General features: G+C 53.6%; 1 protein-coding gene across 1 annotated transcript; it reads left to right on the forward strand.

Annotated features, from left to right (window-relative positions):
* The first annotated feature begins 235 nt into the window (after positions 1–235).
* Positions 236–14,314, forward strand: NECAP2 (NECAP endocytosis associated 2). Its single transcript, XM_044237259.1, has 8 exons — positions 236–369; positions 2,517–2,617; positions 5,052–5,156; positions 5,243–5,324; positions 6,293–6,401; positions 9,010–9,187; positions 13,275–13,359; positions 14,150–14,314. The coding sequence occupies exons 1-8, from the start codon at positions 278–280 to the stop codon at positions 14,196–14,198; spliced, it is 801 nt and encodes a 266-aa protein (XP_044093194.1). The 5' UTR covers positions 236–277; the 3' UTR covers positions 14,199–14,314.

Here is a 14,314-nt window from a genome sequence, read left to right on the forward strand (position 1 = left end):
AATGGACTGCAGCGGGGTCGGCACTGAAGTTTTCTCTGCTGCGCATAAGGCCTCGTCCGAGCTCAAAGCCCCTAAAACCTCTTGTCCCTTAGCGCACGGCTCCAGGATTCATCCGCCGCGCGTCTTGAGCCAGAGTCGCCAGCAGAGGGCGGGAGGGAGACGGACGTGCTGAGGCTCGCAAGCTGCCGCTCTAGCCTGAGCCGGGTCATAGAGTCGAGCCGCTTCCGGCCCCGCGGCTGGGAAGGAGCCGGAAGTCCGGTGGGCTCCGGGTGTCGAGATGGAGGAGGGAGAGTACGAGTCGGTGCTCTGTGTCAAGCCGGAGGTCCACGTCTACCGCATCCCGCCGCGAGCCACCAACCGTGGTTACAGGTGACCGCTTGCCGCCGGGCCAGGCTAACCCCGATTTAACCGCTTCCCCGCCGCCCGACACGCCCACCATGGGAGCCGAGGACGGCTCCGGCCAGTTGAGGGGAGAGGCGGGATGTAATGCGGGGGCGTCTCCCAGTTCGAGGCCAGAACGAGGAGGGAGACCCAGACTTGGGGCTGTGTCAGTCCGGCGCACGGGGCTTCCAGCGCGGGGAGGGCTTTGGAGCCGTGCCTAGCCGGTACCTTAAGTGTGGTTCGGGGTGGTGGTGTCACAGCCCTTTTCTTTCAGCCCTAACTGGTGGCCTTGAGGGGAACCTTGAAAAGCCTGAAGGGGTGGGTGGGGGGGTCCTATCACAGGCGGAAATCCCCAGGGGAAGGAAAACTGCTCAGAACCGGCCAAAAGGACCCGTCTGAGGGAGCTGTAGGCGGATGGCCAGAGCCCGGGGACCCCTCCCTGCCCAGCTCCCTTGGCGCGAACCTTAGTTCTTATCACAGCTGGTGGCGGTTGGGAGGAGTGCGTCGCGCTTCTCCGGTGCAACGTTCACCCGAGACGGATAGACAGATGCTTGTAGAGTCTGGAAGGGAACGCAGGAAAGGGCGCTACGGGAGGGCAGTGGGAGTTGGAAGGAGACTTCCTTTCGCCATATGCTTTTTTTTGTACTGTTTGCATTTTGTTACCAAGCCTATGCATTATCTGTGAAAAGGTGGGGGGGGGTGGGGAGAGACGTACCTGTTACAGACAACGTGGTCTGTGGCTATTTTGTGCCCCTGGAGTGGGGGTGGAGTCGCTTTTGAAGGCCATGTTTTTGTCTCCGTGGTTTGGAAATACAGGATTGGCCTGCATCGCAAGGATGGTGGAGTGGCCACATTATCTGGCTTCTTGTTACTTTCCAGGTGTGTTAACACAGACTCCGGGCTGATTTTCTAGACAACAGATTACTCGTTTGAACACCTGTGACATCCGTGGTGTAACTTGAAAGTAGTTTGGAAGCAACAAGAGAAGCCCTTACAAAAACACATCTTTCTGTTACCAGACTGGAGCTGGGACACCAAACCCAGGATGGTCAGCCTCCTCTGATCCCCTTCAGTAGGATGGGTTTTGTCCCTCCTGGTCCCCGCAAGAGTGAGGTTCCCAAGTGTCCGGCTGGCTGGTTTGGCGTAGAGGAAGCTGGCAGCCCCTGCCCTTGACCCTGAGAGCTCCTGTTAGCTTGGATCTGAGGCCTGTGTTGCCCCAGTAGGAGGAACTGAAACGGAGTCAGCTGACTTGTGAATCGAGAGTCTGCATTTGTGTGGTCCTCAAAAAGACCTGTGTCTGTAGTTAATGGTGTTGCTTAGGGACTTCCAGGAAGAGCCTTTGAAAACACCCAAAGTTCTTGCTATTTGGGGATTTTACTGAATTGCTTCTTAGAAGTAAAATGTGAAATTACTACTTTAAAAGTCCCCAAAGACTTTTGTGATAGGTCCACGGTTTCCTGGGGTTCTTTTGGCCTGGAACACCTTTGGGGTTAAATTTCCTGGATTCACTTTTCTCAGGTGTATAATTGCTTTCTTTTTCTCTTTCTGCTAATGATTGCTCGCTCTCTGCTTTTCCTCGAAGATCGTCTCACTGGTCCCAGGTGGTCACTCTCGCCACTGCAGCCTGGCAGTGTCTTAAACAGCAGGCCCAGGAGCTGCTGCTCTTACCGAAAGAAAACTGGAAGTCCTGCTTCTGAGAAAAATCTCTGTAGTCTAGAACTGGGGCCGGCAAACTGCGACCCACTGTGTTTTTGTATGTCTCACAGGCTAAGGATGGTTTTTATATTTTTAAATAGTAGTTGGGGAACATTTAAAAAGAATATCTCTTAATGCAAAAATTACGTGAAATTCAGGTTTTTCGTGTCCAGAGAGTGAAATACAGTCAACACGCCGCAGCAGACATTCAGATAAAATACATAAAGCACCAAGACGCTCCTGTACTCTGTATCACTGCTGTCCCCCTACAGCAGCAGAGTGGGTGGTTGTGACAGAGATGGGATGGTCCTTTTCGGAGAAAGTCTGGCAGCCTCTGGTCCTGCGCAGGCAGCCCACATGCCCTTCCCATTCCCGTCCCCAGCCCTGGAGTGAAGGAGCAGGACCCCCTAGCAGAGGCTCAATGGTTTTTGTCCCCGTAGGGCCGCGGAGTGGCAGCTGGACCAGCCATCATGGAGTGGCCGGCTGCGGATCACTGCAAAAGGGCAGGTGGCCTACATCAAGCTGGAGGACAGGACCTCAGGTAAAGGCCAGGGAGGCCCTTGTGGGGCTGAGATGCCGTGCCCCCTACTTTGTGAAGGGAGAGGCAGCCCTGGCGAGTCCACTCGGGTCACGGGAACTGATCCTCCAAATCAAAGGCTCAGCGGCCCTCTAAGCCGCCTCCATCCCCCCCACCTTTAACTGTAGAAAGCCCAGGTCTCCAGGTGTAAAAGGGTGCATTTCCTGTCATACACCTGTCTTTGGTGGGGGGACATCCTTAAGAATGTACTAATTCTGGAATCCAGGAAGAGGAGACAGACACGTTGGTCTCAGGTAGGAAGCCCCAGAGTTTGCCTTTTAAGACCAGCTTGGCCAGGGGGAGACGCACAACACTGTGCTGCTGAGCGAGGCTTCCTCTTCAGAAATTCTGTTTATCAACTGAATGGTAACTCACCAGACTGACCACGCCCATGAACTGAAAGTGCTGGAAGTTGTCCTACTCAGCTATTTCTTTGGTGAAAGGACAAGCCAAGCTGGGCTGTGTTGGGGTCAGCTGGCAGATGTCACCTTAGGGGAAATCTGTCTGGAAGTCATGTGCCCCCACGGCCTCCCGGTGAGCTGTGGAGGCCACCGCGGCCTGAAAGAGCCCCAGCCCCCAGAGCCGGGGTCGGGCATGGTGCTGCTTGGTTGGGGGCTGCAGCCTTCGGTCATTTATTTTTCTAACGTGTAAGAGATTCTCCCGGGTGGGACCGGCTGTAAAGCGCCACACGCAAAACCACTGCCTCTGAGAACTGCAGTTTCTTGTGTCTGAGCCGTGGGACCTTTGGCGAGCCACGTGACTGCTGGTGCTTGGCCTCCTTTTTGAAATGGGGATCACATTAGCTCCTGCTTCACAAGATTGTTGGAAATACGAAGTGAGCACACATTTATCCAACTGCTTTGTGAACTGCAAGGTGACCCAGAGCGTTGATGCGTATGGAACATGGGGCTGGCTGGGTATTGGCTGCAGAGGAGTTTGAAAAGACAGCTGCTGTGACGAGGCCAGAGAATTCCGGGGTGTCCCAGGTGATCTCACAAGGGATGGCAACAGCTGTTTCCTGGGAACCTTGGGAACGGACTTAAGGTGCCTGCCTAGTAGAATAGCGGCTGCCCAGGGCTGAGCCTCCCCTGCAGGAGCCGCCCTAGGATGCTTGTGTCTCGGGGTCAGGCCTGCTGGGTCCTCTTGTCTCTCGCTCTGCGCTCCTTCTCGGCCAAGGCTAGTGGCATCTGGGCCAGGGGAGTGTTGGGACTGTCAAGTCAAATGTCAGATACGTAGCAGCATCCCTGGCCTCTGCCTACCAGAAGCCAGTCGCACCCCCCAAGCTGTGAAAAACCAGAAGTGTTTCTGCACATTGTCACATGTCCCTGGTCGGGGGCGGGGGCAAAACCACCACTGGTTGAGAATCACTGCTCTAGGCCAAAGGCGTCCAGGTGGGTACTAGATCCCCAGGGGCTAAGCTGGGGGAGGGGGCACGGAGAAATTACCAAGAAGCGACAGACTCGAGGGCCACCAGTTTGGATTCAGCTGAGCCTTGATTACAGTCGCCTGTGAACCCCAGCACTGAGTAGGGGAGCCTCGATCGAGTACCAGAAGCTCCGACAGAGGTCAGCACCTGTGGAAGCGACACGAGTTCAGAATGCCCCCAAAGGCCTGCACCGCACCGGGGCCTAGAGTACCGGAGTGACAAGGGATGCATTCGGCAGGGGCTCCTTTTAAAACTGGTGGTCCTCTTGCCCTGTCTCAGCTGCTTCAGATCCTTCTTCTTGTTAATATTTTATTTATTTGTCAGAGAAAGAGAGACAGAAAGCACAAGCAAGGGAAGAGGCAGGCAGAGGAGAAGCAGGCTCCCTGCTGAGCAAGGAGCCCGATGTGGGGCTCGATCCTGGGACCTTGGGAGCATGACCAGAGCCAAGGGCAGCACTTAACCGACTGAGCCACCCAGGCGTCCCTGCTTCAGGTTCTTCTGTGGGCCCCCAAGCCCCTTTCACTGGGTTCTGTGGCTCCTCTGCAGTCCTGCCTCGGGTTCCAGGCCCTTCCTGAGGTGGTGCTGTTCCTGGACCAGGGCCCTCTGGTGCAGGCAGGTGGGCTCCAGCCCAGCTCTCCCGTGCGAATAGAGTCCCAGCATCGCTAGAGGTTTGATTGCCAGGGAAGACCAGAAATCTGGATGATTTTGCATGTAATTTGATTTTGAAGAGTTTGGCACTTAAATCAAGGATATTAACCTTGGGCTGTATCTGACCTGCAGGCCATTCCTGACTTAAACCTTTGCTTGGTTAAACGTCTGTGTCCTCTCTTCCATCAGAATGGATTTGATTTGAACCCTGGAGTAAGGTTTGCCTCGCTGCCTTCCATGCCCTTCAGGAAAAAGGCCGCAGTGGTTTGATAGAAATGTCAGGCGGGAAGGGGGCTCCAGGCTCACCCTAACCTGTGCTTCCAGGGGAGCTCTTTGCTCAGGCCCCAGTGGATCAGTTTCCTGGCACAGCCGTCGAGAGCGTGACGGATTCCAGCAGGTACTTCGTTATCCGCATCGAAGATGGAAACGGTGCGTGTGGGTCTCGGGGGTTCCTCCTCGTAAGAAGAGTTTCCTCTGCCTCTGGCAAGTGGGATTAATCCTGTGTTGTCCCCCAGGGCGCCGGGCATTTATTGGAATTGGCTTCGTGGACCGAGGCGATGCCTTTGACTTCAACGTTGCACTGCAGGACCATTTCAAGTGAGTGGTTCCAAGACACCTGTGCTCATGCCTCTTTCCTTGCTTTCCTGGGACAGAATGGTTTCCCAGCCTAGGATACTTAGGTGCTTGTGAGGGATTCGTCTGCTAGCAGAGCCCCCGAGAGACTCCCTGCTCCTGGGGGGCAGGCTGCCTTCTCTGCTTTCCAGTCCTCTCCTTTTCCGCAGGCCCATCTCTCACTGGTCAGCTGGCCTAGCCTCTGAGGTGCCATACCTCTCCGCTTACCAGGCCCCAGAGGAGCCAGAGTCCGTGGGGGGCTCCTGGGGCCTTCCTGAGCCTGCTCCTCTGTGATACAATAAGCGGTGGCAGGTGGCCACTGTCTGGGAGTCCTTCCGAAAGCTGAAAGACGGGGCAGGAAAAACTGCTCCCCTGCCACCTTCAGGCCTCCGTCTCTGGCTGCTGTCGAGTTGGCCTGTGTGCAGCCACTCACGTGGGCACCCCTGGCTCTTCCCTGGCCTGCTGTCCCTGCCCAGGTGGCTGCTAGATGGGTATCGAATGGAGGGCGGAGGGTACCTTTGTGTTGCTCTCCACTTCCTGGGCATCTGTCTTGTCTCACCATCTACCTTACGAGTCCTTGTGAGTGGGGGTGTGTGTATATGTTGTCCTGGTCCACATGCCAAGTGCTAGCGGGGAGAGGGCCAGTTCTCCGATTTCCTCAAGACCGGTGTGAGGACCTTTGTCTGCATGCATGAGCTAACTGAATTTTCAGAGCTGTGTTTAACACATACATAACTGTCATCCCATTTTGTGGATGAAGGAACTGATCTGCCCGCAGCCACTTATGTGTCAGAGTCAGGATTCTAATTCAGGCCCAGCTCCCAAGCCTGCGTGTGCTCTTTCTGCCATGTAAAACCTCTTCAGGGACGGTTCGCAGGTGGAGGGGGAGTAAGGGAGTGGAATGCAGGGCAGCGGGTCTCTTCCTCACCTTTTTCTTCCTGTCCTCTCTCCAGGTGGGTGAAACAGCAGTGTGAATTTGCGAAACAGGCCCAGAACCCAGACCAGGGCCCCAAGTTGGACCTAGGCTTCAAAGAGGGCCAGACCATCAAGCTCAACATTGCGGTGAGTCCCACCTCACTTGGCTTTGTTGGCCAGCGCCCAGCCCCGGCCCGGAGCCTGCCTGCCCTTTTCCTAAGCTTCAGTTCCATCGGTTGAGTAGATGTTTGTGGACCAGCTGCCTTTTGCCAGGTCCTGTGCTAGAGGTGAACGAGAGAGCTCTGGCCTCGCGGAGCTCAGAGTTAAACAAGGCCGAGGCGAGATGTGACCACAGCCTAGGAGGGGAGGGGACGCGCTCAGTACCATGAGCGCCTAGAGGAGGGGCACACAGCCCGTAGTTAAGGGAAGCGAGGAAGGGTTCCTAGAAAAAGTGACCTGTAAGGAAGGGAAAGGAGGGCAGTTCAAGCAGAGGGAACAGCATGTGCAAAGCCTCTGAGTTGAGAAGAAGCATCAGTCCCTTGTCGCCAGAGCTGGTGTTCCTGACCAAGCTGTTAGAGTGGGGGTCAGCTGCGTCCTGGCCTTGCTCCTCAAGGAAGAATAGGGAGGGCTCTGGACAGGAAGGCATTGAGGTGGGCGCTGGGAATCATGGGCAGCTTCTGCTGGTGGTGGTGGTGTCCTGACGCCCCATGTCTCATCCTGAGCTGCCCTGCCTCTGGGTTTCCGCTTGTTAGCGCCTGTGGAGACCGGGAAAAGGTAGGGCAGGCTGGGTGTCCGGACTGGGTCCTCACCTGACTGCAGGGAGTGGGGTTGGAGTGATTGGGGGACCCAAGGACACATGGGAATGTTTTTTAAGAAACTTTGTAACCCTAAGATAATGTTTTTCCTCTTCACTTTCTCTTTATTTACTGTCTCTTTCTCCTCTTTTCTGCTTCATGCTGGTGATGATTTGGGACCCTTGACGTTGGCTAACTGGCCCTTAACAGAAAATACAGGTCATGTCCAGTGGACTGGTCCGGGTGTGACTCCTCTCTTGCTGGGAGGAAACTAACATTTAATGAGCATCACCTGTGTGCCAGGTAGTGTTTTTTAGGCACTTACACGAATAAACATTCTCCCATTTTACAGGCAAGGAAATTGAGGCTTTTAGAATTTAAGGGACTTGCCCAGGTGGACTCTTACTGAGGGCTTTGAGGGTTCTGGCTTCAGGGCTGTGGTCTTGGACTGCAAGTGGGTAACCTTGTCTTCATCTTCGTAACTTACACTGGTTTCTGGCTCACACTGGGGCTCAGGTTTTTGTTTTTTTAATTTTGTCTTTTTTTAAAAAAAGATTTTATTTATTTACTTAAGAGAGAGCAGGAGCAGGGACAGAGGGAGAGAAGAAAGGGAGAAGCAGGGAGCCCAGTGCAGGGCTCGATCCCAAGACCCTGAGGTCATGATCGGAGCCCAAGTCAGATGCTTAACCGGCTGAGCCAGCTAGACAACCCCCCCCCGCGCCTTTTTTTAATGTTTTATGGAAGTATGATACACATACAGGAAGTGCACACTCATAAATGCAGAACTCAGTGAGTCTTTGAAAACCAAATGGACCCATGCAAACTAGCCCCCAGGTCAAGAAGCAGAGATTATCAGCATTCTGGAAGCCCGTCTCCTGTTCCGTCCACACGCCAGAGCCACCACTGTCCTCATGTTGAATGCCCTGGATTTTGTTTTCAAACAAAATCTGCCTTTGTTTGGTTGCTCGTAGTTTGTCCGTTGTCACTGCAGTGGCGTATTTCATTGTGAGAATGTGTCATAGCGTTACTGTTTGTGGGTTGGTTTTTTATTTAAAGATTGATTGATTGATTCGAGGTGGGGAGGGGCAGAGGGAGAGAGATCCTCTCCAGCAGACTCCCTGCTGAGCACAGAGCCCCCCAGGAGGCTCCATCCCACGACCTGAGATCACGACCTGAGCTAAAACCAAGAGCCAGATGCTTAACCGACGGAGCCCCCCAGGTGCCCCCAGTGTTATTCTTTAATTGATGGTGGACACTGGGTAATTGCCAATTTGGAGCTATTCCAAATGGGGTGGCTTTGGACGTCCAAGGGCATGTCTTTTGGTGCCATGAGTGTGTTTCCTGGGGGTCTGTTTCCAGGAGGGAAATTGCAGGGTCAGCAGTTCGGGTGGTGGTGTACGAGGGAGCCTTCTGTTCGCTCCACATCCTTGTCAGTATGACAGTCTACATCCCTGCTGCTCCAGTGTGTGTGTAATGACACAGCACTCGTTTTTTTGTTTTTTAAGATTTTTATTTATTTATTTGACAGAGATCACAAGTAGGCAGAGGAGATAGGCAGAGAGAGAGGAGGAAGCAGGCTCCCCGCCGAGCAGAGAGCCTGATGCGGGGCTTGATCCCAGGACCCTGGGACCATGACCTGAGCCGAAGGCAGAGGCTTTAGCCCACTGAGCCACCCAGGCGCCCCACAGCACTCGTTTTGATTTGTAGTTTTAAATTGTATTTCCCTGCTGCTTAATGAAGCCAGAGCTGAGTTTGCAAATGGGACGTATTTGGGATCACTCTGGAACTGTGATGCCTCGACCACCACTCAAAACAGTGAGAGTGCGGGATGGCTCTTGACTATCTTTTGGTTATACAGACATTTGGGGCTTGGGGGCCACCTTGGCCCTCTTTGTGGGGTTTTCTGATAAGCAGAGGTCCCCAGCAGAACTGACTGGTTTGCATTCCTCGCCTCTCTTCAGAACATGAAGAAGAAGGAAGGAACAGCTGGGACCCCCCGAGCACGGCCTGCCAGCACAGGAGGACTGAGCCTGCTTCCCCCACCCCCCGGGGGAAAAACCTCCACCCTGATCCCTCCCCCTGGGGAGCAGGTGTCTGTGGGGGGATCAGTCGTCCAGACAGCAGTTGGTCCCAGTTCAGGTCAGTAAGCTGCACCTGCTGCAGGTTCCTCTCCCTGCCAGCAGCTGGGGCCCCGCGCCATTCCCGCCTTCACTCACGCTGTCCATCATTTGGTACCTGTCTGTGATACCATAAAGCTTGTCCTGCCCGGACTGGGTAAGGGGTTCCTCTGTTTTCTGATACCTGCCACATCCCCCGCTCAGGGCCTCTGTCTACCCCTGCCAGGCGGGGGCTGCAGCCTGTTTGCTGCGACACTGATTTGCTGTGAAATCATCAGTGTGTGGGCACTGATGGGTTCTTAGAGGCTGCTCAGTGTTTGTCGAGTGAGTAAGTGACAGAGAGAGACAAGCTCTGCTCGTATCTAGTAGGAGACAGGAGCCCAGGGCACAGAGACCGAATGAATGGGTCCACATACGACCAGCCAGGATGATGTGGGGAGGCTCCGTGAAAAGGTGGCACTGAGGTAGGCCCTGAAAAAGGAGATTGGGGCAGGGGACGCTTGGCCTTCCAGACAGAGAGAAGAGTGGGAGAAGGGTTCAAATTTTTAAACACCTGGTGTGTGTAGGGAAATGGATGTAGCGTAAGTCAAGTGAGTGGTGGGAGGTAAAGTTGGGGATTTAATTTAGAGCAAGCTCCTTGGTAAGGCCCTCGGGGTGCTGGGAAGTGGAGAGGCAACTCCCCCAGCACACTGTGTTAGTGTTTGCTCTAAGGTGTAAGGAATGCCTTTTGGTGACCCCAGGATTCCAGAACTTAGTGCCCAGTACCAGCCATCGATAGTGCTGGGGAGCTAGCCCATTTTCCTTGGCCCCCCACCCTACCCACCCAGCCTAGCTGAGGTTCCAGGCCTTCCCCAGGCTGGGTGATTATCCCAGCTTGGTTTCTCCACACAGATCTCACTAGGTTCTGGGGAGCAGGATCTAGGCAGGAAGCCTGCTTTCTTTCCCTTTTAAGGGTGTGGACAGAGGCTTCCCCATCTGGCGGTCAGGCTTCCAACCTCAGCCTTTGGGGGAATTCCCAGCCCAGGAGTGGGCAGGAGTAGCGGTCAGCCAGCCTCCGCCCTGGTACCAGGAACCATTCTTCCGGCATCGTTTCTCAGAGTAACGGGACCACCTGCCTTGGCATTGCCAGGAGCATGGACAGGAATCTGTGTTCCTAACGGTGTTTGGATCCTCACCGCGGTGGGAGAATCATTATCTCAGGCCTTCCCTTGGTCGCTGGCGCATGTTTAACAGCCCATACAGAGTATCCGCTACGTGCCAGGCAGTGTTTTAGGCCCTGGGGGTGTTGCAGGTACAGCACCAAGTCCCTGCTCTCAAGAGCTTATGGGTTTTGTTTGTTTGTTTATTTGTTTTTAAGGTTTTATGTATTTATTTTGAGAAAGCAAGAGTGATGGGTGCAGAGGGAGAGGGAGAATCTCAAGGAGACTCAAGGAGACTCCACCCGGAGCTCAGAGCACGATGTGGGGCTTGATCTCATACCCTGAGATCATGACCTGAGCCAAAGGCAAGAGTTGGACACAACTAACTGAGCCACCCAGGTGCCCCTCAAGGGCTTACATTATTTTTTAAAAATAATTTTTGTGGGGCGCCTGGGTGGCTCAGTGGGTTAAAGCCTCTGCCTTCAGCTCAGGTCATGATCCCAGTGTCCTGGGATCGAGCCCCGCATCGGGCTCTCTGCTCAGCGGGGAGCCTGCTTCCTCCTCTCTCACGGCCTGCCTCTCTGCCTACTTGTGATCTGTCAAATAAATAAATAAAATCTTTAAAAAAATAATAATGATTTTTGTATTAGAGAGCACAAGCAGGGGGAGAAGCAGACTCCCTTCTGAGCAGGGAACCAATGTGGGGCTCAATCCCAGGACCCTGGGATCATGACATGAGCCGAAGGCAGATGCTTAATGCCTGAGCCGCCCAGGTGCCCTGCTCTAGTGATTTTTTTTTTTTTAAAGATTTTATTTATCGGGCGCCTGGGTGGCTCAGTGGGTTGGGCCGCTGCCTTCGGCTCAGGTCATGATCTCAGGGTCCTGGGATCGAGTCCCACATCGGGCTCTCTGCTCAGCGGGGAGCCTGCTTCCTCCTCTCTCTGCCTGCCTGCCTCTCTGCCTGCTTGTGGTCTCTGTCTGTCAAATAAATAAATAAATAAATCTTTAAAAAAAAAAAAAAGATTTTATTTATCTATTAGAGAGCGCGTGCACACAGGGGAGAGGGAGAGGGAGAAGCAGACTCCTGGCTGAGCAGGGAGCCCGATGTGGGACTCGATCTCAGGACTCCAGGATCATGACCTGAGCCAAAGGTAGACACTCAACGGACTGGGCCATCCAGGTGCCCCAGGGGTTTAAGTTCTTTTCTTTTCTTTTCTTTTTGTTAAAGATTGTATTTATTTGACAGAGAGAGATCACAAGTAGGCAGAGAGACAGGCAGAGAGAGGGGGAAGCAGGCTCCCGGCTGAGCAGAGAGCCTGATGCGGGACTCGACACCAGGACCCTGAGATCATGACTTGAGCTGAAGTCAGAGGCTTAACCCACTGAGCCACGCAGGCACCCCAAGGGCTTATGTTCTAACGTACAAGACAGGCAGTCCGTGTGTCTGCAGACAGCGTGCTGTCAGATAATGAGCCACGAAGAGCTACCGTTTGTTGAACACTTAGTATATCCTCTAAAATGAGACTGGCTGAGTTCATGTTCTGGCTTAGCCATTGTGTGATAGAAGATTGATTGCCTGCTTCTCTGGGCCTTGGTTTTCTGATCTCTAGGCCGGGGTGGGGGGTGGTCATGATAACCTACAGTGTGGGTTTCTTGTGAGGGTTCAGTGAGCTAATCCGTGTGTAGCACTTGTGAACGATACCTAGAACACTTAAGTGTTCGTGTTCGGTAGGTCTTGTTACACTAATGTGGTCGTTATCACCACCACGTGCTGGCCTTCTCCAGGCTTGCCACTGTTCTAACTGCTGCAGCCCAGGCTGGTTCTGTGAAGTAGTCACTGTTACCGTCCCCCACCCCCGCATGAGATAAGGAAACGGACTTGAGGGATGTGCATTGAGTCACCCACTTGGTCCTGGCCTGTCTTCCCCCAGGGACTGTGATGGGTCTGAATGGGACAGTTCACTATAGGCACTTGGCAGGCACTTGGCGAGCTGTAAAACTAAATCCTTGAGGGCCCTGCTGTTATCTGGTCTCCCTGCCCAGAGCAGATTAGAAATAGCAAATTGGTGGGAGGGTGGAGGGAGGGGGACACAGAGCCCCCAGCAGGGGCAGCAGCCTGGAGGGCGGTGCTGGAAGAGCACAGAAGCCTGCCTGGCTGCCCCCTGTGCCCCCCACCTCGGTGAAGGGGCACACAGAGCACCCTGTGTTACTTCTTCTGGAAGGCTTGCTCCAAACCCTAACCAGTTTGGGTCCCAGCACTTGGCACATGTCTGGAGCATAACTTTTTCAACTAGTCGATCCAGACCCTGGACTGAGGGCTTTATGTGAGGATGACCTTGCATTCTGTGGTGGGTATTTTCCATTCAACAAGCCAGGGCGGATGGGGCGCTTGGGTGGCTCAGTGGGTTAAGCCTCTGCCCTTGGCTCCGGTCATGATCCCAGGGTCCTGGAATCGAGCCCCGCATCAGGCTCTCTGCTCAGCAGGGAGCCTGTTTCCTTTCCTCTCTCTCTACCTGCCTCTCTGCCTGCTTGTGATCTTTGTCAAATAAATAAATAAAATCTTAAAAAAAAAAAAAAAAAGAAGAAGAAGAAGAAGAAGCCAGGGCGGGAGCATGTGAATTTTAAACAGATTGCCAACATAAGCGGTTGAAGACCTCAGCTTGGTCTGTGAGTCAGTGTGAGTGACGGATGATGTGTGACTTGTCTTCACCGGCACCCTGCCCTCCACCTTGTGTGTATGTGGTTTTCCACTTTTCTCCAGGAGGCCTCAAGGGCTCATGAGCAGATAGAAATGTGGCAGCTTATTTGTTTGTTTGTTTTTTGTCCCAGAGCGGGGGTCTCTGTGTGTCTTTCTTGGCCACCTGGAATCATGAGACTGATTTCAGGGTCACTAAGACCAGAAAGAGAGATCTCTGACTCCTGTGTCTCCTTTCCTTCTCTCCCTGCCGGCGGATTTGGGGACGTCAATAGGAGGGGCCACTGTATCCTGGCCGCAACCCAGGCCTGCCACGACTGCCACCACCGACATCTGGGGAGACTTTACCAAATCCACAGGGTGAGGAGAGGGTCACATTCTTGTGGTGGGACTGGGGCCAGGGCTGTGTCCCTAGAAACCTGAGATTGTTCCAGATGCTTTTCTTCTGGTGTTTGGAGCTACAGCTCAGACTTGAATGTTTTCTGGCCAGCCAGAGGGCAGAGCCCCAGAGTGCCTGCTTTGGGTGGCTTACTTTGCTTCATGAAGGGTTTTGCTGCTCTCTACTGCTAGGTGACCTGGGGCTACGCTGTAACTCTTTCTGGTCTTCCAGCCACCTTTGCTTGCCCCAGTAGTTGCTCCCCTTCTTCCTCCACTCCACACTCCCTAACCCCGCCCCAGCTCTCCCAGAACACTGGACTGAGAGTTAACCTTGGATCTGGCCTTGGCCCGCTTGCATTCTCTGCCTCAATAAAACTTCAAGCCTTTCCTTGGAGTCCATGGGGAAAGACACTAAAAACTGACTGCACCATTGTTTATGGGGATGGGCTGTAGGACAGGACTCAGCACCTGTGTTTACTATAAAGACAGATCGTTTAGACTTGATAGACCTCATGGTCTCTACTTGGTTTTGATTTGTAGCTCAAAAGCGTCCATAGATGGTGTGTGAATGAGTGGGCGTGTTTGTGTGCCAATGACTATACAAACAGAGGGCTAGATTTGGTCCCTGGACTGTAGTTTACTGACTCCTGCTCTAGAACATTCAGGGACTGACTTCTTAGAGCTCTTTCTGCCCAGAGAGAAGCTTCATTTTACTGACTTTGTATTTTCAAACATCTGAACTCTCCTACCCCTCCCTTTTTTCCTTTCACAGGTCGACTTCCAGCCAGACTCAACCAGGTACAGGCTGGGTCCAGTTCTGATCTGAGTGTAGTCCCTCTTTTCCTCATACAATTTCTGGAAAGAAGCCACGTCACCTGGGCCAAAGGAAGGAGGACAAAGCACTCCCCGGCCAGCCTCTGTTTGGAGCACGACTGTC

Source organism: Neovison vison, chromosome 2 (assembly GCF_020171115.1).
Source record: "Neovison vison isolate M4711 chromosome 2, ASM_NN_V1, whole genome shotgun sequence".
Classification (NCBI taxonomy): domain Eukaryota; kingdom Metazoa; phylum Chordata; class Mammalia; order Carnivora; family Mustelidae; genus Neogale; species Neogale vison.

Bases quoted from the DNA above. Each gene is read 5' to 3' on its own strand.
- NECAP2 (XM_044237259.1), top strand. From the start codon at position 278: ATGGAGGAGGGAGAGTACGAGTCGGTGCTCTGTGTCAAGCCGGAGGTC. The intron at 5,325-6,292 runs GTGAGTGGTTCC...TCCTCTCTCCAG, and splicing joins GCACTGCAGGACCATTTCAA to GTGGGTGAAACAGCAGTGTG. The intron at 9,188-13,274 runs GTCAGTAAGCTG...GGACGTCAATAG, and splicing joins AGCAGTTGGTCCCAGTTCAG to GAGGGGCCACTGTATCCTGG.